This window comes from Theropithecus gelada, chromosome 8 (assembly GCF_003255815.1).
Source record: "Theropithecus gelada isolate Dixy chromosome 8, Tgel_1.0, whole genome shotgun sequence".
Lineage (NCBI taxonomy): Eukaryota > Metazoa > Chordata > Mammalia > Primates > Cercopithecidae > Theropithecus > Theropithecus gelada.
In genome coordinates this window covers 103,976,576-104,004,284 of record NC_037676.1, presented here as the reverse complement: position 1 = coordinate 104,004,284, position 27,709 = coordinate 103,976,576, and the positions used below count along the sequence as shown (strand labels likewise).

The 27,709-nt window shown below is 44.9% G+C and overlaps 2 protein-coding genes across 8 annotated transcripts in view; one reads left to right on the top strand and one right to left on the bottom strand.

Annotated features, from left to right (window-relative positions):
- The window catches only part of NCALD (neurocalcin delta), a 446,402-nt gene extending 433,165 nt beyond the window's left edge, over positions 1-13,237 (top strand). For all 6 annotated transcript variants that reach the window (XM_025393541.1, XM_025393540.1, XM_025393544.1 and 3 more), the window contains 2 exons: positions 6,888-6,993; positions 10,358-13,237. In XM_025393541.1, coding sequence (XP_025249326.1) covers positions 6,888-6,993; positions 10,358-10,455 — 204 coding nt within the window. In that variant the 3' untranslated portion in view covers positions 10,456-13,237. The remainder of the gene's footprint in view (positions 1-6,887; positions 6,994-10,357) is intronic.
- A 3,825-nt stretch (positions 13,238-17,062) lies between these two features.
- Positions 17,063-27,709, bottom strand: part of GRHL2 (grainyhead like transcription factor 2) — a 184,209-nt gene continuing 173,562 nt past the window's right edge. For both annotated transcript variants that reach the window (XM_025393836.1, XM_025393834.1), the window contains exons 15-16: positions 22,263-22,327; positions 17,063-20,191 (exon numbers count right to left, since the gene is read on the bottom strand). In XM_025393836.1, the coding sequence (XP_025249621.1) occupies positions 20,077-20,191; positions 22,263-22,327 (180 nt within the window). In that variant the 3' untranslated portion in view covers positions 17,063-20,076. The remainder of the gene's footprint in view (positions 20,192-22,262; positions 22,328-27,709) is intronic.

Below are 27,709 nucleotides of genomic sequence, written 5' to 3'. Positions count from 1 at the left end.
TTAGCTATTTGTCCTAATGCTCTCCCTCCCCTTGACCCCCACAACTGGCCCCAGTGTGTGTTGTTCCCCTCCCTGTGTCCATGTGTTCTCATTGTTCAGCTCCCACTTATGAGTGAGAACACACGGTGTTCGATTTTCTGTTCCTGTGTTATTTTGCTGAGGATGATGGCTTCCAGCTTCATCCGTGTCCCTGCAAAGGACACGATCTCATTCCTTTTTATGGCTGCATAGTATTCCATGGTATATATGTGCCATATTTTCTTTATCCAGCCTATCATTGATGGGCATTGGGGTTGATTACATATCTTTGCTATTGTAAATAGTGCTGCAATAAACATACATGTGCATGTGTCTTTATAGTAGAATGATTTATATTCCTTTGGGTATATACCCAGTAATGGGATTGCTGGGTCAAATGGTATTTCTGGTTCTAGATCATTGAGGAATCGCCACACTGTCTTCTACAATGGTTGAATTAATTTATGTTCCCACTAACAGTGTAAAAGCATTCCTATTTCTCCATAGCCTCATCTGCATCTATTGTTTCTTGACTTTTTAATAATTACCATTGTGACTGGCATGAGACGGTACTTCATTGTGGTTTTGATTTGCATTTCTCTAATGATCAGCGATGTTGAGCTTTTTTTTTTTTCATGTTTCTTGGCTGCATAAATGTCTTCTTGAGAAGTGTCTGTTTATATCCTTTGCCTACTTTTTGATGGGGTTGTTTTTTTCTTGTAAATTTGTTTAAGTTCCTTGTAGATTCTGGATATTAGCCCTTTGTCAGATGGATAGATTGCAAAAATTTTCTCTCATTCTGTAGGTTGCCTGTTCACTCTGATGATAGTTTCTTTTGCTGTGCAGAAGCACTTTGGTTTAATTAGGTCCCATTTGTCAATTTTGGCTTTTTTTGCTTTTGGCGATTTCATCATGAAGTCTTTGCCCATGCCTATGTCCTGAATGGTAATGCCTAGGTTTTCTTCTAGGGTTTTTATGGTTTTGGGTTTTACATTTAAGTCTTTAATCTGTTTTGAGTTAATTTTTGTATAAGGTGTAAGGAAGGGGTACAGTTTCAGTTTTCTGCATATACCTATCCAGTTTTCCAGCACCATTTACTAAATAGGGAATCCTTTCCCCATTACTTGTTTTTGTCAGGTTTGTCAAAGATCCGCTAGTTGTAGATGTGTGGTGTTATTTCTGAGGTCTGTGTTCTCTTCCATTGGTCTATATGTCTTTTTTGGTACCAGTACCATGCTCTTTTGGTTACTGTAGCCTTGTAATATACTTTGAAGTCAGGTAAACCGATGCCTCCAGCTTTGTTCTTTTTGCTTAGGATTGTCTTGGCTATACAGGCTCTTCTTTGGTTCCATATGAAATTAAAATTTTTTATTCTAGTTCTGTGAAGAATGTCAGTGGTAGTTTGATGGGAATAGCATTGAATCTTTAAATTACTTTGGGCAGTATGGCCATTTTCACCATATTGATCCTTCCTATCCATGAGGATGGAATGTTTCTCCATTTGTTTATGTTCTCTCTTATTTACTTGAGCAGTGTTTGTAATTCTCCTTGAAGAGATCTTTCACCTCCCTTGTTAGCTGTGTTCCTAGGTATTTTATTCTCTTTGTAGCAATTGTGAATGGCAGTTCATTTATTATTTGGATCTCTGCTTGTCTATTGTTGGTATATAGGAATGCTTGTGATTTTTCCACATTGATTTTGTATCCTGAGACTTTGCTGAAGTTGTTTATCAGCTTAAGGAGTTTTGGGTCTGAGACGATGGGGCTTTCTAAGTATAGAATAATGTCATCTGCAAACAGAGAAAATTTGACTTCCTCTCTTCTTATTTGAATACGCTTTATTTCTTTCTCTTGCCTGATTGCCCTGGCCAGAACTTCCAACTATGTTGAATAGGAATGGTGAGACAGGGCATACCTGTTTTGTGCCAGTCTTCTAGCTTTTGCCCATTCAGTATGTTATTGGCTGTGGGTTTGTCATAAGTAGCTCTTATCATTTTAAGATATGTTCCATCAATACCTAGTTTATTGAGATTTTTTAACATGAAGGCCTTTATCAAAGGCCTTTTCTGATCTATTGAGATGATCATGTGATTTTTGTCATTGGTTCTGTTTATATGATGGATTATGTTTATTGATTTGCATATGTTGAACCAGCCTTCACATTCCAGGGATGAAGCCAACTTGATCATGGTGGGTAAGCTTTTTGATGTGCTGCTGGATTTGGTTTGTCAGTATTTTATTGAGGATTTTTCCATCAATGCTCTTCAAGGATATTGGCCTGAAGTTTTCTTTTTTTGTTATTGTGTCTCTGCCAGGTATTGGTATCAAAATGATACTAGCCTCATAACACGAGTTAGGGAGGAGTCCCTCCTTTTCAATTGTTTGGAATAGTTCCAAAAGGAATCGTACCAGCTCCCCTTTGTACCTCTGGTAGAATTTGACTGTGAATCCATCTGCTTCTGGGCGTTTTTTAGTTGGTAGGGTATTAATTACTGCCTCAATTTCGCAACTTGTTATTGGTCTATTCAGGGATTTAACTTCTTTCTGATTTAGTCTTGGGAGGGTGTATGTGTTCAGGAATTTATACATTTCTTCTAGATTTTCCAGTTTATTTGCCTAGAGATATTTATAGTATTCTCTGATGGTAGTTTATATTTCTGTGGTGTCAGTGGTGATATACCCTTTATCATTTTTATTGTATCTATTTGATTCTTCTCTCTTTTCCTCTTTATTAGTCTAGCTAGTGGTCTATTTTGTTATTTTTTTCAAAAAAACAGTTCCTGGATTCATTGATTTTTTGAAGGGTTTTTTGTGTCTCTGTTTCCTTCAGTTCTGCTCTAATCTTAGTTATTTCTTGTCTTCGGCTAGCTTTTGGATTTGTTTGCTCTTGCTTCCCTAGCTCTTTTAATTGTGATGTTAGGGTGGCAATTTGAGATCCGTCTAGCTTTCTGATGTGGGCATTTAGTGCTATAAATTTCCCTCTTAACACTGCTTTAGCTGTCTTTTGTTTCTGGTATGTTGCAAATGACTAGTTTTCAATTCTCTGAACACCACGGACTGCAAATAAGGAAGGCAACAGAGGTAAATTTGGGAAATGAATGTGAATAAGAAAATCAAATTTAATGATACTTCCATCTTTTGTTGCTCATTGGAGAAATACAGATCCCTAAACACTGTGAGGCCTCAGTGGTCTTTCCCTGCTTGCTCTAGAGCCACATCATGTACTGTACGCCCCCACACTCTGTTGATCTCCTTGCCACGCTCCCACCCTGGGCTTCCATGTGGTGGTTCCCTCATCCCTGACTTATTTAAGCCCTATACTTTCTTCACATCTTTACTCAATCCTCAGTCCTCAGAGAAGCCTACCCTAACCCTTCTGGCAAAACCTAACTCTCCCACTGTGTCAACACAGAAGCCATGCACTCTTCTTTCTAGCACTTTTCTCAACAATGGTTTTATGTGTATTTCTTTATTTTACTAATGTCTGCCTTATTTCACAGCAAAAACCATGAGGGAAAGGATTAGATCAATGTCAATATCTGGTACACAGTAGTTGCTTATACATATTTGATGCATGACTGAGTGAGTGGATGGATGAAGAGGCAGTCACCTAAGAGCAGGGATTTCCATGACCTGGGGTCCATGAATCAGCTTCTAAATCCCCAAACCTGAGATCGTCTGTAGTGATGGGTGGGTTTGCATGGTTTCTAAGGGAAAAGCTCAAAGCTTTTGACAGATTAAAAATATTTAAGGGGTTTCACAGAATATGTTTAATTATATGAAGAGAGAGAGGAGAAAAAGAAAAGAAGAAACTGAAAAAAAAAACATTTAAAAGGATAAAGGGGAACTTTGTAAATTGGAGCAGCGCAGAAGAAAGGTGATAGAGGGGAAAGAATGAGAGGGCAACTGGGGGACAGTTATTCCTGAATAAATTCTCTAAACTAAGTGAGGTTGACTGTATTCAAGACCCTATGTTAGGCACTATCAGGGATTCAAAAAATAGCCAGATGTGACTGCTACCCTCACATCTAAAAAGAGAACATCCTGGGTATGAGTTCAGGGTAAATGGAAGGAAGTGATACAAGAGAGGCTGAGATGGAGCCCTTTGCTAGCCCCGAGGGAGGGAGATTACACATAGCAGTAGAAGAAGGGAAGATGATGGAAGGCTTCCTGGAGGAGGGTAACATTTCTATCTATTCTTAACACATGGATAAGAGTCCAAGGAGGAGGGGAGATGGGGTAGGTGAGCAGTCAGATGAGAGAATATAAACAAAGTTGCTTGTCCAGGACACCAAGGAGCATATCATATTGTCAGACTCTTGACAACAGCCTTTATGGAGCATCCGAGCTGGGAGACACCTCCTATGGCCAGTCACAGGCACAAAGCCAGTGGCATCTAGAAGTACCACATGAGACAACCTTACTGAGGCCAGACAGACATGGAGAAGGAACAATCCAGCCCCAAAGAAGATTGAGAATGAATAAATACACAGCCCCCTTAAAACTTCTGGCAAAAATAAACTCCTCCCTTGTCCATAAGTGCTCTTCCCCGCAATACCTCTGCAACTCCTGAAATGGCTCCACGCTCTCTCCTTTAAAGAGATTGTGCTAATGTGATCCGCAGGGATGCCAATTTCTAGATATTGTGTTATTGTTGTCCTAAGATTCCTGGGCTTAAGAATTCACCAAATATTTAGATCATGTGAGCTCGAAACGTATGTGACGGGTGTGCATGTTTTCCTAGTTGGTGCCGATTCCCTTTTGACTAGGTCAAGAGTTACGAAAAGCTTCCACTGTGGGAGCAAAGCAAGCTGGGGAGAGGTTGCTAGACCTCAAGACTTTTGCTGGTGTGAAAAGACACCTGCTGTCTACTGTTACTAAATCTTCACCTGGGCCTGTTAAATCTCAGGGCCTCTCTTCTCCCATTTGCAAAAACAGCTCCATCTCTCTGGCCTTTCCTAGCTACCCCAAGAACTTAGGTGTCCCCGGCAGTGAGGCACATGGCACTACAGCCCCAGCACAGTTGGTGGAGTAGACCTGGGCTGGGATGACAGCAGGCAGGGGACCGTGATGAGGAGAAAAGACGATGGCTCCCCTCTTGTCTCCAGAACACACTTCAGTGAGCATTTCTTGGGAATGAAATGGCTCAGCTTACCCCAGGGACACTCATAATCCTAGACAGCACCCTAACTCTGCACTTTACCTCCCAGAATAAGTCACTGCGGAGTCAGCTCTGGAGTTCAGTAAGCACGTTGGGTGGGTTTGAGGCAGACTCAGGGAGCCTGTCCAGAGGCGTCCCTGAGGGACGGGATCAGCCTAAGGGCCAGAACACTGGGTGAGTCCGTTTTCATTCTTATTTGGACTGAGATTAGAGTACTTACCCTACTTTATCCAGAACATGTAAGGGACTTCTAGCAGGGTTGGTCCTGAGCAAGACTGTAAAGCAACTCGGTTGAACCTTCAGTGTCTTTTTCTGCTCCCACCTTTCCCATTTAGAGGTGACTCCCCACAGCTGCTTTCCTTTCTCTGTCCTCTCCACCTGCCTGGCTGCCCCTAGAGCTCCAGAACTTTCTGAAATTTTCTGCCTATTCCCTGTCAAAATTTATTTTTTCTAAAACTTGTCCCCAAGACTAAGATGCCCAAAGTGACTCTGATTAGGAAAGTCATGATCTGGGGATAAAAACAATGACTTTTCATTCCTCTTCCCAAATAAAAACTACCTTCGACCACAGAGGCTTTGGGGCCCTTACTGAGTCCCATGTGGAGGTCACAGGCAGTGGAGTGATAGTTTCAGTAGTGCTTACAAAACTCCACAGAATCCTCTTTCGCCCATCAGATGTCATAGCTGTACCTAGTTTAGCTCAGGCCTGAGGTTGTGTAATAATTCAGAGCTCTGATGGCAGGTGGTTTCCATCTCAGAACTACCTGGGAGCTTGCTGAGAAGGAACGTGAGACCATTGTCACACGCGGGGGAAAAGCACTGGAATGGACTGGAAGTCTGCCTGGGGGAACATATGGCACACACTTACAGAGTGTCACATGTCTGTCATCCTTGAGAGGTCATTGTGGACCCTCAAGGGTCCGCGATAGGCATCCACTTACCTCTCTAGCCTGAGGAATGTCATCTGCAGCCTTGCTCCTCAAAGTGGGGACCTTGCTTCTCAAAGCAGGGTCTTTAGAACAGCAGCATCAGCATCACACCGGAGCTCATTAAAAATACAGACTCTCAGCCCTGCCCCTTCCCCCAGCACTACCCAATCAGATTCTGCATTTTAACAAGATTCCCAGGGGATTTGTATGCACATGAACAATGGAGATGGCTAGGAGAGGTGGCTCATGTCTGTAATCCCAGCACTTTGGGAGACCGAGGTAGGAGAAGCTTGAGCCCAGGAGTTTGAGACCAGCTTGGGCAACATAGTGAGACCTCGTCTCTCCAAATATAAATAAATAAATAATTTTTTAAAATTAGCCGTGTGTGGTAGGGAGTACCTCTAGTCCCAGCTGCTTGGGAGGCTGAGGTGGGAGGATTGCTTGAGCCTGTGAGATCGAGCCTGCAGTGAGCTGTGAGTGTGCCACTACACTCCAGCCTGGGTGACAGAATGAGAGACCCTATCTCAAAAAACAAACAAAAAACACTGGAGACACAGGGTCTTCCTGCTGGTTGTCCCTCCTGAAGGTCCTCACTGGAGGAGAACAAGCTTTGTGGGCCTAGCTTCTTCTACCTGTGCCGCCACATCTTATACCAATCAGCAGGGATAGGACTAGGTCCAATGCAGATGGCGACATTCCCTTCAACCCGCATTTGGGAGGTTTAATGATTGTGTGCCATACCGTTTTTCTGTCTTACCACCATGTTGCTTCTGTCCCCAGGCAATCTATAAGATGGTTTCCTCCGTAATGAAAATGCCTGAAGATGAGTCAACCCCAGAGAAAAGAACAGAAAAGATCTTCCGCCAGATGGACACCAATAGAGATGGTAGGAGGCGGGGGCTGCACTGCTTAGCTCAGATGAGGGTTGCTGGAAGGACTGGGGAGTCCATACTGGGAAGTGCCACTTGAGGTCCTTCATGCGAGTGGCTCATCCTCCAAGCCTCCTGAGTAGGTAGGAGGGGAGAAGACCAGGTGGCCACAGGAGAACTGAGCCCAGAATTGTGGGAAATGCCTTATTTCTAGTCTTTTCTATCCTCCTTGTAGGTCAACTTCTACCTCCAAGAAAATAGAATGGATCTTGTGGGGCAAGAATGAAAGGACCCAAGAAACCATTGTTAGCACAGACCCATCCTTGGGACAGGCTTAGGCCACAGCAGGCTGGGGCCCTGCAGTCCAGGTCATCAAAATGGGGAGAGGGTTGTTATTCTGTTGTTCTACCCAGGTGCTGACAGCCTTCACTCCAGCCTGCCGAAGGGGTTTTGTTGGAGTCTCCTGTGCATGCACTGAGATGTTGTGTTTCCCAGAGACAGTGGGCTCCCACAGTCACTGGGGTGCCAGGGCTAGTGGTGAGGGAGTAAGGTGCCCAGCAGGTTCCCACCCGGATGGTGCCACCCACAATTCAAACCCAACAAAGTGAAAAAGAGAGTTGAATTTCAAACTTAACAGAAGGATTTTAGATCTTAAATTGCCAGAGAGAATACAGAAAGCCCAATTATCCTTGAATTTCAGATAAACAGCAAACAATTGTTAGGATTAGTATGCCAAACTAAAAAAGTCACTTGCTGTTTATCTGAAATTCAAAGTTAACGGGGCGTCCTGTATTTAATTTGCCAGATCTGGCAACACTATTTAAATGTTATACTTGAGTGAAAAGCGCTCAGCTCAGGGCCAGGCTCTGTAGCTCTTGCTGTTATTATCAGCTCACCCGATCTGTTCAGAGGCCCTGGCAATTCTTGTCAACCATGTGCACATGCACTTGGGCCCCCACCTGGTGCTGATCTACAGAACAATAGAAGCCTTCGCCATAGAGAGAGCCTCTGTCTCTTTTTATCCCCCGCCCAGGTACAGCTGCCTGAGAATCTGGGTTTGTGTGGTATGGGCCAATCTGCTTGCTTTGTTTCCTCCACAAAGGTGCCATTCCATTTTGAAACATCCTATGTCCCTTTATTTGCTTTGATTTACAATGAATAGTTGTGACTAAACAAGCATGGGATTATTTTAATTAACCTGTTGATGTTAAACTGCAGATTTTACTGGTACTCAAGAGCACAATGGGTTTGTGCTGTGCTCTAGGTCCAGACACCTCTTTAGGATAGGGCTAAAGAATGGGAGAAGATCAGATGTCACAGGATAAAGCCCTAACTCTGTGTTGATCGTAGGCAATGAATTAGGGTCTCTCCATTGGTTCTTTGCTGCTGTAGGATCGCAGAGCCCTGATTGAGTTAGCATTCTCAGAGCACAACTCACTGCTAAAGACCTGTGCCCTTCTAAGGGAAAACCTTGTGTTTAAAATTAAATTAAATTTTCAAAGGTTAGGGTTGGGGGAGGAGGGTGGGAGCCATAGAAGGAAGGCGGAAGAGGGGCTGTAAGTTCACAACTCTCAGAGAAATCTTAGCCCAACCAGGGGACGGGGTGCTTCAGCTCAGTGCTTGGCTACTGGACCCCAGAATTATGGCCACCTGCACCCCTCCCTGTCTAGAGCAGAGCAGACCTCACCTAGAGTCTCCTACCCTTAGATTTAGCTTACCTGATGCTCTTGGGAACTAACCTCTGGCCTCTGATTTGAAGAGAAAAATCTGGGCCCACAGGCAAGTTCTCCTAGGAGCCAACTCTGAAGCATGCAGACAGTTAACTGAAGAAAGCCAGATATCATGCCGAGCTCCAGGTCTGCCCCTGCTACCTCCAGCTGGTGCCTCCCAGAGCCGACCTCTGAGAAATTGCAAAGTGTTCGGAGACCACAGCAGTCTCCCTTCTGTCGTGCCTTGCCAAGCTGGAGGAAGTCATCACCATTTTAACTACTGTGGACAGGGCGGGACTCATAAAAAATGGCCAGAACACAAAGCTTGGCGGGGATCAGCTCTACAAATTAAAAATAAATTAATAAATACATCCCTATGTTTTTCCTTCATGGAGATAAAGTGGGTTTCGTTAAGCAAGAACTAGGTTCTGGTGGGGAGGGAATTGTGGCTGAGGATAAGATATGTTTGTTGGTGTTTCTGTTGGGGGAGGCCCCCTCCTGTTGGGTTTGGAATAAGTTGGGAAATAAAAGAGGACAGAGGTCAAAAGATGGAGAGACACTGGAGGCTATGGCTTAGCGTGAGAGTCCAAGGGCGTGCTGAAAAACCCACAGGCGTGCAGAGCCAGGCAGGCCAGGTGCTGCCCTTGGAGGAGCAGATGGAAATAAATCCTCTCTCGTGCAGCTCCTTCCAAGAGAAAAAGGGAGGGCAAGGCTGGGCGAAGATGCCTGGCAATTCCTCCCAAATTTACCAATCTAGCATGTCACTTCACTCCCAGGGGCGAGGTAGACAAGCAGGAAGGGTCCTTCTGGAAGCACCAGGAATGGGGAAAGCCTTGCAGTCCCCCCAACTCCTACCCCACCGCCCCCTCCTCTCCTCAAGTGACAGAAGGACCTTCCTGGAAAAGAATTCCATACGTGCTCCAGCGTATGCAGAAAGGAAAGGTCACCGGGGTCTGAGTGGGAGCCCAGGCTGCTGAGCCTCCCTCCTCCAGCCATCAGGGTAGCAGGAGAGCACCCTAACTGAGAGGCAGAAACCCATGGGTTACCCTCTGCCTTGAACACATACCCTGCTCTTCCCCTGACCTCAGATGGAGGCACAACTGTCTTCCCGTGGTGTTTGTATAAACAAACACTTACGTCCACGACTTCTTCCCCAAGATAGGATGGGCTCTTGCAGCAAACCTAAGAACACAGAGTGGCATGAAGAACACGAAGTGGCTCAGAAGGCTCCGGGGAACATCATGGGAACCAACTGGGTGCTGCCAGGGCCCAGCTTGTTCTCATTAAGGCAGGAGGGCCACTTATTTTACAAATGCTGAGTGAGCCTCTCCAGGGCACCTGGAGCCAGGAGGTCAGGGACCAAGTCAGCGTCATCCACCACCCTCTCCCCAGCCCCGGGCCCAGGGCCGGGCACACAGTGCGCTCTCAGGCAGCGGTGTTTGATTGCCACTTGCACTGTCCTAAGTGCTGGCAATGCCATGGTGAACGAGGCAGCAGTGTTCCTGGAGAGTCCCCTGCGCTCTTCCCCGGGACAGGTGAGTGCTGTGTATCACAGCGGCAGTGAGGCTGCAGGCAGAAGGTGAACCAACGCTGCCCAGCACACAGTAGTGGGAAGGGTGTAAGCTCATGCAGCTGCCACCAGCCACCACTCACCCGTCCTCTTGCTTCCTAGGAAAACTCTCCCTGGAGGAGTTCATCCGAGGGGCCAAAAGCGACCCGTCCATAGTGCGCCTCCTGCAGTGCGACCCGAGCAGTGCCGGCCAGTTCTGAGCCCTGCGCCCACCCATTGAATTGTAGAGCTGCTTGTGTTCCCTTTTGATTCTTCTTTTTAACAATTTTTTTTTTTGCCAAACAATATCAATGGTGATGCCGTCCCCTGTGCGGTCTGATGCGCCTTCCTCCGTGACGCCTTCAGCTTCTTTTGTCGTGGATGCTTCGTGGGAATGCCCAGAGCCCCAGTGTGCTTGTGGAGAGCATGGACAGACTTTGTGGTGTTCATTGTTTGACGGTTTTTAAGCGTTACTATTATTTTTTCTTTTGATTCTAATGTCTCTGTTCTAAAACCTAAGACTCGGGGGTGGGGGGAAAAGAAGGGAAACCCATCCAGTCCCGTGATTCTATTGCAAGCTTCAAGGGGCTTATTGTTTGAAAGACAAAACTCCCCGCCTGGGTCTGTTGTCATACATGCCGCTGTAGGGGTGATGGATGGCAGCGGAGGCTGGATTCCCCAAGAACAAGTTACCCTCTGGGGTGAGGCTATTCCAGGGAGCTGGGACATTTCCCCATGGGGGCCCACTCCCCCCTCTTCCCCAGCAGGTTGTAGTTTCTAAGCTGTGAACATTTCAAGGTAAATTAATAGAGGAGAGGAAAAAGATGGCTCAGCTATTTTTTCACAGGTTTACACTAGTTGAGCTAATATGCATGTCTTTGGAAATTAAACACAAATGGTAACCTAGTTCAAAACCAGACCCATCTTGTTGCCTATTGTGATAAAATAAAAAGACTGCTGTATATAACATATTGGGTATTGCAGACCAAATTAAGTGTTTTGCCTTGTTTAAATGAAATGCATGTTTAGTGAGCACTAATACAATCTTATTCCAGAAGACTGTTTTTAGTAGCTTATTGTGAAGTAAGACAACTATAATGAATGTCTATGTCTTGTTTTGAAGTCGTATCTGTCTTTGCACAAATGTACCAATCGACAAGTATATTTTATATATTCCATAAAAATACAAAGTAACCCTGACTAGGGCCCAACCTTAATTTTGAATGCGTTTCCAGAGTGGCCGTGCCTAGAGGGCAGATGCAGAACAGGTGGTAGTGGGACAGGACAATTGGAGCACAGCAATGTTAACATGTATTACGGGGAGCCAGGAGTGTGGTTTGCCTCCCAGGCCCAGCAGCCCATTGACAGCATTAGACTGGCGGCATGGTGCTTTTCTGAGCAGATCAATACTCTGCAGACTCGGAAAAAAAAAAAATTGCATACATTCTTGGAACTTCCCAGTGGTTTAATCTGTGTGCATGGTTAGGGAGCCAGGTCTGGAATATTCAGTTTCCCTGCCCCTGTTAAAAAGTCAGAGGTTGGGCAGTCATCAAATTCATCATAAAGACAAGGGCAAGTGCATCTGTGGTTTCCAAGGCCCCCCGATGGGGAATCCAAAAGTATTTTCCATTGCTGTGCTCTTTGAATGCAGACTTCTATTTCCAGAAGTGACAGCACAAGTCTGAGTTGCTGTTTGGTCTGGTGACCTCAGACACACTGATTTGAATTGAAAGCTGAGAGTGAAAATGTGCTGGTTATAGGCGAGTCATATTCTCGCAAGTAGCTGGCAAAGGGAGGCCCAAATACTTGAGGTTGTTCATGGGGAATTTGCCCGTAAGAGAAGGCAGAGAGGTCCCCAGTGGGTATATTTACTGCCAAGCCACTTGCCGAAGAACAGGAACCACAGAAAGAGAGACATCGTAACCAGGAGAAAAACGTGGCCGAGCATGCTAACCTCCAGGTTTCTATGTATGACTTGAGTCTGCTGTAACTGGTAGCAGAAATCCAAATTTGTATGGTAGACCAAAAAGAACCAAATCTGTAGGGTGAAACTTTGAGACCTAGACTCTATAAAAATAATCTGAGTCTTTCCCCAGGGGTCAGTTCCTCACAGTGGTTCTGTACCAAGACTTGCCAAATTCCTCCATGGCCAAGTGTTAAAACCTGTTTTTGAAAACTAGCGAATTAACCTAAGACACAGAAGGCAGACTGGGTGAGGAGACCCAGCATGCCCTATTGGCAGTGCTCAGGAGCTGCATCGCACTTTCCCCTGCTCTGGATCGAAGTCCTAATTCCTTCCTTTAATTCTCCTTTGGTAGGTGGAATCAGTTAATGTTTTGAGAAACTTGCCCGGGCTCTGCCCTTAGTCAAGACATCTCGTTGAGCCAGACTCACTCTGTTCCTTGGAACCTAGAGCTGGAGTGAGGACTAGAGGTCTCCAGCTATTCCAGAAAGAAAAGTGAGCCACATGCAGGCCGATGAATGCCGACACTTCCAGAATGTATGGAAACGGTCCCTGTCCTGGCCTGCCACTGACCCTGTCTGTATTTTCTCGGAGGTGGCTTTTCTCCTTCTCCTTCCCAGGAAGGTCTTTGTATGTCAAATCGAACGCACTCAAGTTTGGCCAAGGGACTCCACAGCACCCAGAAGGCTGCATGCCTCAAGGTTTATGTCACTCCTCTGCTGGGCTGTTCATTGTCATTGCCGTGTTCAGGGACCTTTGGAAATAAAACCTGTTCTGTCCCAAATAAAACCAGCCTGTGATGTTCAAGGGACTGGAATAAAGTGGCTTATGACCTGAAGGATTCTACAGAGTGTTCGACTGTTCATACCTCGTTCAGAGTCGGGGGTTGGGGGACTGGGGGTGTTGTCCCATCCCATCAGTGTGCCCACAGTGAATTTAATAATATATCATTTATAAGTCATAGCCTATGGAGTGGCCCGTATATCAGTTGACTGTGTAGCTCTTGCCTGGCATTAAAGCATGTTTTTGGTTTAACATGATTGTCTGGAACATGAGATTTTCATGCTGAAACTGCTGCCACAGCTGAATCTGTGCCTTATTGAGGCTCTAGCTTCTGATACTGCCTTCCTCCTGGGTGTTCTTCCTGCCTAGAGCGACGCAAGGAACCAAGGTGTGTGAGTGGGGGATGAAAGAGGCTGCTGACCCCAAAGTTCTGTTCCAAGGCATCCTTGGTCTTCATATGAGCTTCCTTACATCCCTCCCTCCATGGTCTCCACTTTCTTCCCATCTCCTCCCCTTCCTCAAACTATAGTCCAAATGTTAAGTACAATAAAAGGAGAAACTGAGGCAACCTCCCCTTCAGTGGGATCTGGGTAAGCTTCAGGAAATAAATAATCTCTTCACCCCTCTCAACCTGAGAAGATTCAGTGAAAAAGAAGACATGAGGCAGAGCCTACACTCTGAAAACCAGTTCCGATCACAGTGTTGGCTATTGTTGCTGTCATTGGCCTTGCCTCCAGCACAGGAGGCTGTTAATGTAGAGAAAAGGAGCTGCCAACTTGCTAACTTGAGTGTTAGCCAAGGGAGAGCCTCACGGGCCAACTAGACCTTGTGTAGGGGGTAGAGTTGCCCTCGAGGGAATCTTTTCCTACTGTACACAGTCGGCCACTATGGACCAGTGATGGCCCTGACACCATGAGTCCTGAGCATGAATAACACAAGTCTGATCCTGAGAAGGTGTCTGGGTGTCTCCAGTCTCATCAGAAGCCTGCCTACCAGCAACCTGGGAATTTCCAGCAAATTTCCAAACCCGAGGCTCCTATTTTCAAGGCATTTTCCTGCTGCCCCAACCCAACTGAGTCCCCACACATCCTAGTTTGGTACCCACCAGCTGAGGAAGAGTCCAGGTGTTCTCTCAGTCAAGGTAGAAAGGAGAACACAAGAGCTGCCTTTGAAGGAATGGACCTCCTTCTCTTGCCTGGCTTGTCTTTGCCAGAAGTATAGTGAACGCTTTCCCGAAAAATTCTGGTTTGGAGGTGGCCGAAGAAACAGAGAAAAAAACATTGAGTCTATGTTTTCTAAGTCAGTAGAATATCAGTCAAATCCACCTGGAACAGATGATTGCATAGGGAAAAATATTCAGGCTGAGGGTATCACCAATGATCTATTCATTTCAAGCAGGGTTCTCTACAGTTGAATGCTGACCACATGTCCAGGACTTAGACAGGTCCTGGGCACTTGCAGTACTGGGTGCTAACGTAAAATGCATGGTCCCGTACACCCTTGGGGATGCACACAATGATTACTCTGAGAGCATCCCAGTCTTATTTCATGGCTTCTTTTCTAACACTATTCCAGGAAATGGCTGACATTTTAATAGTTTTCTAAAAGAAATGGTGAAAATGCTTCAAAGTGCAGGGGTAGCAGGGCCTTCCAACCCTTATTAAATACTCACCTCTGCTACCAATACATAATCCTCATGAAGACAGACAGGTAAAGACACTGTCTCAAGATGTATTTTTTTTCCAGTACCAGTATTTAATCACTTTATTGGGTTCCCGTTGAGTGTCCAGTGGCGGCCGAACACAGAACCAAGCACTATATGCAATATGCAATCTTGGAGGTAGGCATGGGGGTGGGGATGGTCGGGGTTATTAGCAAAGAAGCAGGAGACCAAGCTCACAGCCAATGCCTTGAAAACAATTACAAAGTAGCTTACACCTCCATCCCATGGCAGAATAGAAATCAAGTTCTTTCCACAGTGGTCCATGAGGGGTGTTTGCTGCCAGGGATCAAGCGGGTGATGTTCACCTTGGTGCCTTTTCACCATCCTCTTCCTCTTTCTTGCTGCTTCTCGCTGATCAGAGGCCCCACTGTAGAATTCCGGAGTCCCCAAAATTCATTCTTGAGTTTCTAAAATGAATCCCATGCACCCATTAAGAGAACTCAGAGACATATAGGGACGAAGGACTCCTGGGAAGAAAGGGCGTGTCGTACTAGGGTGATAGTGCAGAAAACCCACTCAGGGAAGTTAAGTGCAGCCTGACTGACTGTTTATTGGAGACTTTTTAAAAGAAGGGGTTGGCCTTGCTCCAATCTTCCCTTAGGAGAACCTACAGCTGAGAGCAGAGTGGCCTGCCAGGCTCCAGGTGCCATGCCTGTGGAGCCCCTCTGAGGCCATGCTCTCCCGGGAGGTGAATGGCTGCACACAGCAGGGGCATTAGGACCGTGGCTGTCTGTGGCAGGGGCATTAGGACTGGGCCTTCTTGCCCAGAGTGGGACTCCTCCTGTGGGCGACCATTGCCTGGGGCTCCCCACTGACCTGGCTGAGACTTTCTGGGAACTGTGCTATGGTCTGAGACATGGACTTCCTCCAATAAATCTGCTAAACTTCTAATCCCCTCATGTCATCTACATCTTGGAGGACCTCAAGTGACACAGCGACCTTGCCCTTAACCTTCCCATTGACCCCCCAGGAACAAAGAGCTCCAACCGTCGAGTCGGCAGCCTTCCCAAAGTGAGGATCACGGTGGTGACTTCTCATCATATCCAGAATGTCTAAGGGTAAGAGGGGTCTGTGTGTCTTAGGACTAGGGAGATGACAGCCCTGACTCTCCCAGGGCAAATGTTTGTCATTGTGCTGATAGACACCAGATCACTATCCTTTTGCACCCCGCCTCCTATGAGGGCAGACTATGTCTAACTTGCCTCTCTCTCCAGCACATGGCAAAACATCAGGTCCAGAGTAATTGAACTGAATCAGTGTAGAGAGTGGAAGGCAAGAGCTGGTACTAGACTTCACGACAATGACAATTAGCCATCATCGCCTATCCAACCAGCATCTCATTCCAGGGAGCTGGGTGGCACACATGGTGAGCACCTAACAGCAGGACTGTGGCTGCCACAGGCCAAGGGGGAGGCTGTCTCGGGAGATGTGGAGATCGACTCGTGCCCTCAGCTGGACCTACTTGGGCAGCTGGGGAGAGCACCAAGACCTCCTAATAAGGCTGTGGAACAGTCATGACAACACTCCTTGGGGCCCGTTTCTAATCCCAGGATCTCTCCAGAAGGCTCTGCAGTGAGCGCTTCCTCCAGCCCCTCACTTCCCAGCCCCTGGTCTAGGCATGGAGGCCACTGGAGATGCCGCTGGAGTTGAAGTCGGTCAAGAGAGGCTTCCTAAAGGCAAATGTTTAGCGAAGATTTGAAAGCTGTGGACATGGATAGACAGAGAGATGGGAAGATGTAGAAGAATGTAGAAACGCTACTTGTTTGGAACAGAGCTGCTCTTGGGAGATAATCATGGACAGCGGTTAAAGGAGTGTGGGCAGCCCCACAGAGTGGTGCCCACCAAGGAAACCCCAGCAGATACCGGGATAGTGCATACAGGTGTTCACGTTCGAGCCAACAGATCCTAAGGAACCTGTGGGTTCCAGGGCAAGAGACTGTGAGAAAACTGGAGTTTGAGCCACATGGTTTCAGCCTCCACGCGGAGGTTGGTGCAGGTGAACTAAGGAAGCAGAAAGCTTTTGTGGAAATTCAAGGGCGAGCAAGTGTGCCTGGGAGATAGGATGGGCAGAAGCAAGTGAACAGAACCAACTCCTGCCCCAAGGGACTGGCCAAGAATAACCACCCTGGGGAGCCTGCTGTGGTCACACAGAAGCCTTGGAAGTCCTTCAGTCCTCCTCACATTTAACACTGGGGTGAAGCACAGCAAAGTAACTTTACCAGGAAATCCCTGCTCTGTTGAAGCCCAGGACCTGAAGGTGGGGTAGGCAGCTAGGATTTTCCCACATCACACAGAAACCTCTCTCCAACCAGGTAAAAGTCCCCAATACTGGCCACGCAGAAAGCACCAGACACTGTTGTTTTACTCTTATGTTATGAATATTTATTTTTTTCTTCTTAAAAATGTACAAAAAATAAAATAACTGTATTTATAGTTTATAGATTCCCCCTCTCCCATTTACAAAACTATTAAGTTACATTTACCTTTTTTTTAAAACATGAGAGCAAATTGTACATATATCAATCTCCCTTGCTTGTCTTTAAGAAAGGGCCGTTCATAGCATTTGGCACAAACCCTCTATTTCTGTTGCGTTTTCATGATTTTAAATAAGAAGGAAAATAAACATTTGATTCACTTCACGCTTCCTAAGTTTCTGGGCAGGGACATGCCTCACTCTTTTAGAAACCAATTCCAAGATGACATCTGACTGCATTTTTCTGTTGGTCTCAACTTCTAAACACTCATAAAGTCTAAACAATTTGGATATGTATGAGGAAAAACTCTTGTTCTGTTCAGTTCAGACTTTGTTTAAAAAAAAAAAGAAAGAAAGAAAAGAAAAATGCTCATTTCACATGTCCATGATCTTCCACGGATTTTTTTAAGCTTATTTATTTGAGTTTGATTAATTTAAGGGACAAAAAAGAAGAGGCGGCAAGTTTTCCTATCTCTTTGGAGTGTTTTGCTCGGGAAATTTTGCTCATCAAAGTTCAGCTAACATACACAGCGTACACATCAAAGGCAAGCTGGGGTGCTCCGAAGACGCAGAGGGGAACAGATCGAAAAGGATGTGGCACTCGCCACCACCCTCTGGTGGCACTGGCCTCAAATCCCTTGTTGTGGCAATTGTCACCACCATAATTGCTCAAGGACTTAGGAAACATGTGGAGCATCTCCAATTCATCTTCTGCCTTAGGGCAGGACTGGCAAACAGTTTCATAAAGAGGCTGGCGGGAGAGGGGTAGGTTGCCTGTGTCAGGCTGCCAAATCTTTGTCTTTTTCCTACTCTGGAGTCCTATGCCCCAGCCCGAGTATTTGCCGTTGTTATGTCTGCCAATCGTGTTCGAAACTATTCCTAACCCTAGGAGCATGGGAAGTGCATAGTACGACATGTATTTCCAACACTGAATTTGTCCATCTCAGAACACAGCCCCATTAGTACCCTGGAGGGTCCCCAAGCTGCTGGTCCAGGGCGTGGCAGTCAGAGTGGAGGAGGAGGGGACAAACTGGAGCACAGCTGGATCCACGATGCAAACCTTTGGCACCACAGGAAGGGTTAACATGCCCAGAGGACACACAGAAAGGTGACCCCTCACTGCCGCTCTGAGATCTTCTTGGGCACAGCACCTGCTCTCTGTCCCATTCAATTCCTCCGCAACCTCAAGGAGAAACAGCTGAGCTAGAAGCAGCCCCTCCATCCTGCTCTGCATCTTAGGGGCAGATGAGGCGGGAGCGCAGGAAGCCCTGAGAGAAGGGGCCTCCAGGTAAGAGTCAAAGTGCTTTACAAACAAATCTGGGCCGTTGCAGAGAACCTGTCCTAGACCCAGGGCCTTGGGTGCAGGATGTGTCTAACTACCAAAAAGCTAGTGCTTTAGGCCACAAGGGCGAACGCAAACCCCTAAACCTGTCCCCTCAAAGAGAACAGTGGCCCATGATGGTTCATCATTTTGTGACTGTTTAGGGGAGTGTTTTTCTCTTCCAGCTCCCAGGGCGTGTAGCAGGAGACCACAGCTTCTCTCTCCGTTTGCCTCCTGAGGCTGTTTTCACGGGAGCCAGGTCTCTTGGCACATTCTTTCTCACTCACTTCCTTAAAACCCAGCATGCAGGAGCGAGGCAAACAATCGCCCCTTTCCGTCTGGTGGCCCAGGAGGAAGCCCCAGCCGGCCGACTTGGGCTTCGGCAGCAGGCCTTTTAAAGGGCCACTTGAGATGAAGGGCTTGTAAACTGGGAGGCACGGCACAGTGTCCAGGATTCTCATGATAGCCAAAGAGCTCTGCAGCAGGCCCAGTCACAGGGCCCTGATGGCAAACCCCTGCAGAGGCTCTCCAGAAAGCTCAGGCTGTGCCCGCAGCCAAAGCTGGAGAAGGAGCTGGGGTCTCAGACAGGATGGCCTTTCCCACGAGACAGCTCAAAGGGAAAGTCAAGGAAAACACATCATTGTGAGATAAACGTGGTGGCTTCGAAGGAGAGTCGTGCCCGTGGAGAGGGAGGGGGGCTTCCTCTGGGGACAGGGAACGAGCCCCCAGGTATGCCCACTGCAGAGTCCATCTCGGCATCAGCTGCAGTCACCTTAACATCCCAAAGGCCCTCTCCCTAGCCCGGCATGTCTCCTGAACGGGCACAGAGGCAAAAACCCCTGTTAAAATGGTCTCCAGGTCTGTGTCTCCTCTAGGCCAGTGGCAGTAAACATGCCCACATACCACAGGTAAAATATATTATTACAATATTATAAACACTATGTACAATGCAGACAGGCAGACTTTATGTGTTACTTACTAATTACACGGTGGCCGATGGTCTTCCTGCACAAGGCCTGGTGGCCACTTGCTGGGAACCCTGGAGGTATTTAGCAAGACGACCTTCCCCAGAGCAACCTGAAGGTGTTTGACCAGAAAGTGGGCATCCACCTCTCGCCCCACCTATGACTACTGCACCCAGAAGTAGCTCATTTTGTCCAGCCACTCGGGAGATGTGGAGGGGTGAGAAAGAAGGGATGGGAATTTTTTAGGCTGTTCGGGATGAGTGTTTCTCTCGAAGGGGGAATGCTGGACGGTCTCATCTGGAGCTAGCAGTGACCTGCAGAGTCCTGGAAGGCCTGGTCCCGGACTCCAGGAAAAGGTGGACAATAAATAGGAATCCGACAGGCCTAAGGCACTTTCCTGAGGGGCTCAGGATTCAGCTCCGTGGTAGGTGCCAGTGGACGGGCCAAGCACACCGACAGTGGGGCCTGTCCCTTGCCCCACTCCCCAGCATAGTCTTGTAACAGCAGTTGTGAGATGAGGGAGACGGGTCTCCGGGTTCTGGGGCCGGGGCTTCTGTCTCTCCCAGGGAGAAACACACTGAGAGCTCCAGCCAAAGCGGATGCCAAACCCAGGGCTAGATTTCCATGAGCGTGACCTTGAAGCCCTCCACCATGCTCTCCATGTTGAGGATGAAGGTGTCCTCGTTCGAGTAGTGCTCGATGATGTTGTCATCCATGTTCACCAAGATGCTGCCATGGAGAGGGGAGGGGTGTGAAAAACAAAGACGCGGTGAACAATGTGCCCAGGGCAAGGGGAGCTCCAGGCTGGGGGTTCTCGTAGCCATTCTTTTGCGGTGGAGGCTGGGAGGAGTGGAGGAGAAAGGACACAAGGCAGGGGAAGACCCTCATTCTGTTTTCTTTCCCCAAAAACTAGTTTGAGGAAAGCAAAGCCTCAATTTCTCAGAACTAACTTTCAACCCAACCCGCTTGCTTTATAGATGAGTAAACTGAGGCCCAGGGAAGTTAGGAAGCCCAGAATGACAGAGTTAGTGATTACCAGGGCCAGGACCTAAATTATTAGGCCCCCTCTTTTTCATTAAACCATATTGCCTCTATGAAAATGCGTTTTTAAAAAGGCATTGCCTCTACTTTTAGGAGGAAGAGGAAAATAAGCAAGAATTGCAGCTACCCTTTTTTGAGCATGTTGACCTTGTATTTAGTTCTCACAGCCACTGTGAAGGTAGGTGTCATCATCGCCATTTTGCAAAAGAGAACACTGAGCTCACCAAGGTTAAATTGTTTCCCCAAGTTTATTCAGTTAGTGCATGGCTGAGCTTGATTTTGAAATTAGCTTTACCTCGTTCTGACACTTGTACTTTACCACCTATGACCTACTCCTTGGCTAAGTATCCCTGGTAGAGTTTTAAGAAAGCCAACAGCTTCCAGAGACTTCCATAATTTCCTTAAGCCAATTTCATGATTTGAAGTCAGACAGATGCTAGTTTGAGAATGAACCACTGACTCTATCATTTTACAGTTATGTGTCAGCAGGCAAGCTGTTTAGCCTTTCAGAGCCTCGGTTTATTCTTCTGTAAAAATAAGAGCAGTCACCCAGCTTTAAAGGATTGTTTATAGGATGAAAACATTTAGCACAACACCTGACACAGAGCTTGATGAAAGCAAAATGTTATCATCAGCATGTACCTCTGCACTGAGGATTTCTGCTCAGCAATAAGACTGTGAGACACCACTCAAATCTCACTGTCAGAGGAGTACGCCCAGCCTACTACACTGACCTTGGCAAGAAGTATAATGTGCATTTTAGTGAATCTTCCAACAAGAGCTCAGGTGGAAAGGGTTTCCTGTCGGATCCTCCAATCAACCAACAGGACTCATCACTCAGAGAGCCTCAGCTTCCCAGATAATCCAATTTCCTTTATGAAAGTGATCCAGAGAACAGTTGAAAGACTCATCTTCTGCTTTTGGTAGGAAAATACCCCAGAAGCTGAGTCGACAGATACCCTCTCCTGGCACGTACGCTAGCTCCTGTGGCCCCTACTCTTAGACCCTTACACACAGGAAGCCCACACAGAAAGTCAGACAGCAGAACCTGGGAGCTAAGCACTTGAGCTTTGAGGACACAGACTTGGGTTCAAATCTGTGCTCTACCTACTGAACATGAGACCTTGGGTGAGATGCTCAAGCCCCTCTGGCTTGCTTTCCTCATCAATAAATCAGAGATAAGAGATTCCACCTCATAGACTGGTGAGAACTAAATAGAGAAATACATGTAAAGTACTTAGGAAGGGACCACGAACCTACTGAACACCCAGTAAATATGACCTATTGTTCTTAACAATGAGAACACACAGGTCTAATGATCATTTGAGAACAGTTTCTTGATAATTACCTTAGAAGAATCCCCTATGTTCCAAACCATTTTTTGTTCCTAGTATGCCACCCAGAAACCAACCCCAAGGGCCATATGTGATTCCCTACAAACTCCACTCCCTGCACAAAGGTGACTTAGGCGGTCTCCCCAGTGTCCTCAGCACCTCCAGACCTCTGTGGTCTTCCTGCTCATCTTGTCATTGCAGTAGGGCATCTCAGCTGACATAGTGCCAATGCACTGCCTCCCTCCTTCCCTCTCTCCCTAAAGATCTTCCAAACCCAATCTGCTCTGCAATTCTCTGGAAGAAGGACACAATTTTTATGAAAAGTGGGCAACAGACCTAACAAAAGACAGGCATCATTTTATTTTTAAGGCATCATGTGGACTTATCTGATTTGAAAGTCAATTTAAGTTCAGTTTCTTTCTTACCCTTTTTTGCTTTTCTTGTAAAGCTTTGCTATCTTCTCCACAGGCAGCCCATATTTCTCAGATATCTGTAATACCAATAACAAGAAGGCAGATGAGCACAGAAGGACGCCCAACTGGAAGTAAGGGGGAAAGTTCCAATTTCACTCCCTTGGCCATTTTCCCGGGAATAGAGTGCTCTTCACTCATGAGTCAAACTCTCAAAACACTCATTTATGAGCCTCTCCCTTTGGATAGACTTTAAATCATTCAACAAAAAATTCAGCCTCGTGGGAATTCAATCTATGATAAAAGTGGCATTCCAAGTCAGTCAGAAAAAGATGGACTGTAACTATGAAGTTGGATGAAATAGCCAACTAGAAAAAATTTAACAAGTTACATTGGATTCCTTCTCTACTCCTTACACCAAAATATATTTGATACAGATCAAAGATTTACATGTGAAAGATGAAACCATAAAAGTAGAGGAAGAAACCATGAGTTAATTTTTTGGATAGCTGTCATCTTAAAGTAAGGAAGATCTTTCTAAACAAGACATGAAACCTGAAGAAAAAGGTCAAAAGGTTAATAAAAACAACACAACTTTAAAAATGCAGTACAGAAAAAAAAGAAAAACTAAAATGCTGAAGACAAAAAACACACTGGGAAACATTTTTGCAACACAAATGACAGACATGGAACTAACTTCCTTAAGTTAAAAAGAACTGCAAATCAAAAAAAAAGATCAGCAATTCAATGAACAAAGGAAGAAAAATCCTGAAGAAGCAATTCACAGAAGAAAAGTAATTGGACAGTGAGCATATAAAAAAATGTACCACACAGTCATAATTTAAAATTTTCAAATTAAAGCAAAGTAGGATACTACTTTTATTTATTTTTATTTATTTATTTATTTTGTTGAGATGGAATCTTGCTCTGGTGCCCAGACTGGAGTGCAGTGGTGTGATCTCGGCTCACTGCAACCTCTGCCTCCCAGGTTCAAGTGATTCTTCCACCTCAGCCTCTGGAGTAGCTGGGCCTACAGGTGCACACCACCACACCCAGCTCATTTTCGTATTTTTAGTAGAGACAGGGTTTCACCATGTTAACTAGACTGGTCTTGAACTCCTGACCTTGTGATCCACACACCTCAGCCTCCCAAAGTCCTGGGATTACAGGGTGAGCCCCCGCGCCTGGCCTATTTTTCAAACTAACAAACAACTAAAACTTGATAATACAGCATCAGCCAGACTATGAGAAACAGCAGTTCTCTCAGATGTTACTCTCAGATGCAAGAATAACATGCTCAACCTCTTGGAAAGAAATTTGGCAGAAGCTATTAAAATTTAAAATGCATATATCCTTTGACCCACATATTCCATATCTAGTAATCAGGTCTACAGAAATACATTCAGATGTACACAAAGATTTTCAAAGCATCATTGTTTAGAATAGAGAAAACTGCATATAACAAACATCCATTAAACACATTTTAATCATTCACACTTAAAACTCATGCAGTCATCAAAAGAAATGTGGGAAGCCTATATGAATTCACATTAACAAAAATATTCTTAACATATTGAGGAGAAAATACCAAGTTGCAAAACTGTGTTTATAGTGTGATCCTACTTGTATTTATATATACATATGTAAGTACACAGAATATTTGAAGGATCCACCAACATATTAACAGGGACTACCCACTGAAGAATGGACAGAAACAAGGAGACCCTTTTACTTTTTATTTTGAAAAATTCTGTTCTATTTATTTTTACAATCATTGCGTTTCACTTTTATAAATATAAAGTAGTAATAGTTTACAGATGGATTTGGGAAAGCCCTGCCCTAAATGTCTTTCGTACCCTCTCTGCTCCCAAATCAAATCTGTCTGCCCCTTCTGAGCCCAGCAGCTGGTGGGGCTCACAGGCAGCTGAGAAAGGTGAAGTTTGAAATGTGGATTATTGGAAAGTCTAGCAGAGGCTGGAAAGAGAGGCTGAAGAGGTCTAGAGCAGAGCTGGAGGAGCTTTGGATCCTAAGAAGAGTTCACTCTACAGAGAATCACAGATTCTCACCCTTCCAACTATCTCACCCCACAGGAAGAACTCCCCATCCCCTAATAAGGCCCAAAGGCACGGAACAGGTGAGCAGAGAGCTGGGAGAGCAAAAAGAGACTATGACCGAGCAGCGGGCCTGACAGACATCACTAATCCACCACTGATGAGATTCTCTCACAGCCACACCTGAGCCAAACGAGCCAAGGATGAAAAACAACACATCCAGTGGGGGCCTTTGGACTGCAAAGAAAATTGGCAGAACTTCTGTTGGAGGCATCCATTTGAACAGAACATAAAAGAGCGCTTAAGAAAAACAGAACACTTGTGGAGCACACACATGCGAAATTCTGATATACAAATATGATTATTGATCTAAACATTTTTTTAAGTTGAGCAAATGAATAAAAGGATAGGTGGTCAATTTAGCAAACTTAATAGGGTCAGGAAAAATCAAGTCAAAAACAATTTCAAAGTGCAAAGCAAAAGGATAGAGCATACATGGAAATCTTGACGGAAAAGAAGAAAGACAAAAACATCCTGGAACTTCCCAGACAGAAAGAGCAAGTTACCCCAAAAAAGGATAAGCCTGGCTTCAGTCTTCTCACCTCAACACTAGAAACCAAATGACAGTAGACAGGAACTCTTACAGACTCCAGGGAAAAAGTATTTCACTCCATAAATTCCATACACCAACAAGCTATCTCTCACTTATCAGGGTGAAAGAGCAGTGTATAGAAAAAATACAGTTGGCCCTCAGTATCTCCAGGTTCTGCATTCTTGGATTCAATCAGCCATGGATTGAAAATATTAGAAAAAATATGAAAAATAAAAGTACAATGGCAAAAAGCAATATGAATCAAAACAATACAGTGTAACAATTATTTGCATGGCCTTTACAATGTATTACATATTATAAGTAACCTAGAGATTATTTAAAGTAATGGGAGGATGTGTGTGTGTTACAGGCAAATATCTATGCCATTTTACATGAGGGACTTGAGCATCTGTGGATTTGGGTTTGGAGGAGGTATCCTGGAACCAATCCTCCCGAGGACCTCAAGGGACCACTAGACTCACAAAAGAGCTCCATCCAAATCGCAAATGCATCCAAATGGAGACATCAAACTAGGGAAAGGGGGAAGGAAAAAAGCCACCAGTGTCATGCTGTAAACTTGAGTATACATAGCAGGGGTGTCCAATCTTTTGGCTTCCCTGCGCCACACTGAAAGAATTGTCTTGGGCCACACATAAAATACACTAACACTAATGATAGCTGATGGGCTTAAAAAAAAAAAAAAAAGCAAAAAAAATTCATAATGTTTTAAGAAAGTTTACAAATTTCTGTTGGGCCATATTCAAAGCTACCTTAGGCCACATGCAGCTTGTAGGCCATGGGTTGGACAAGCTGGGGTTACATGGACTGCAAACGTGAAGTGTAAGTGCTAAATAAGGATTCTTGAAGTTAAAAAAGGACATAATACAAAGGAAAATCTAATCGTTTTCTAGAAATAAAGCACTAAGCTATTTTTGCAAAATCTAGAAGTTGAAAGTTGATGGGGAGAGAGCAGGCATTTCAACTGGCTCATTTTAGCAAAAAGAGGGAAGGCAAGGGAGAAAATATAGCCCTAAGGTCTCATCTCACAGAGGGAGGAGCGGAGCTGGAGGGCGCTGGTGGAGAAAATAGTTGAAAGTTTATTTTCAAATACTAGCAAAGAATTACTTTAAGAATTTGGAAAATTTAGGAAAAGTAAATAATAACTTTCAAATTTAAAAGTTGAAATATAACAACTTAGAATCTGACTGCAAAACTAAAGAGAAAGTAAGAAGAAGCCACAACGTGAAATAAATAATAAACAAAAAGATGGAAGAAAAATCAAGTGTATCAGTTATTATACCAAATGAGAATAAACTTCATTCTTCCAGTAAAAGCTAGAGTGTCTGAGTGAGTGTAAAAGAAAATAAATAAATAAATAAAGAGAAAGAGAAAGAAAGAAGCTCAGTTGTATGGTGTTTAAAAGAAAAGCACTGAAGACAGTGTGGTGAGTGAAGGATGACTGATGGGTGACCACACCAATCAAATGCAAACAGAAGCAAAAGAGGAGTGACAAGGTATAATTTAAGGTTGACAAGGTTAAGAATGGATATGATATAATGATATGATATACGGATATGAATGGATATGATATATGATATAATGATAAAAAGCACAATTGATGGAGAAGCTACAGCAATCATAAAACTTTATGCATCCGATAACATGGCACTTAAGCAAAAATTGTTATAGGTAATTATTACAGATGTAATAATTTTTGCTTAAGTGCTTTGCTTTTGCAAAATGAAAGTTCAATTATTATGGGAGATTCACTTGAAAACCTTGAAACAATGCAATTATAGTGAGAGATTTCAATAGACCTTTTTAAGGATAGGTAAAAACAGTTGGATAATCATTATACTTTATATAATATACACACACCTATGACACACATTTATATATAGATATACACACACAAATACTATAAATATTACATATCCTAAAGAGATTCTCCCATGGATTGGGTAACAAAGATAAGCTACGTTGAATCACAATTCAATAAAATTAGAAATAAAAATGTTGTAAGTTTCCAGAAATGTTTAACCTCTTCTAAATACTTCTATGTAACCCTGGCTGTATAGCAGCTCACCATCTCTTTAGAATATCAAATTCCTTTAGCGACTGCTTGAGAAGAATTATATCTGTCTAAACGAACACTAGAAAGGTTCCTCGAATATTTGAATGCTGTTAATGCTGTTTCCAAATCTGGTGAGACACTCAATAATGTACGGTTGACATAGCTTTCATCACGCCTCCCCCAAAATGCCGTTTGGAAGAATTTATGCTTTCTTTCTCTCTTCCTCCCATGCCTGGCATCTGCACTGTTTGTCAATGTCTGCTGGTGGCCATACTTGCACATGCAAATTAAAAGGGAATTGTCAAGGGGAGCTGGTTCTGCACCCAGAGAGCTCTGAGCAAAGCTTTGCTGAAGGGATGAAGGAAGAGGGACCTAGATGTAGCCAATTCTCAGGAGTCAGCTCACTACCTTCCCCATTCCCTGGGATTCTAGAATGATCCAGTTAACAGAGCTGGTGACTAGAAAAAATCCTTGAAGGGCAACCTACTTCCACATCATTTCTAGAGCTGTCATTTCCTCAGCATGGTTGATCTTAACCTGGAGGTCTACAGATGCCCAAAGAGTATATATATGAACTTGAATGGGGGAAAACATTCATCCTTATTTTCACTAACTTCAAACTGGAATGTAGCATTTTCTTTTTTTTTTTTTTGAGACGAGTCTTGCTCTGTCACCCAGGTTGAAGTGCAGTGGCGCGATCTTGGCTCACTGCAAGCTCCTCCACCTGGGTTCACGTCATTCCCCT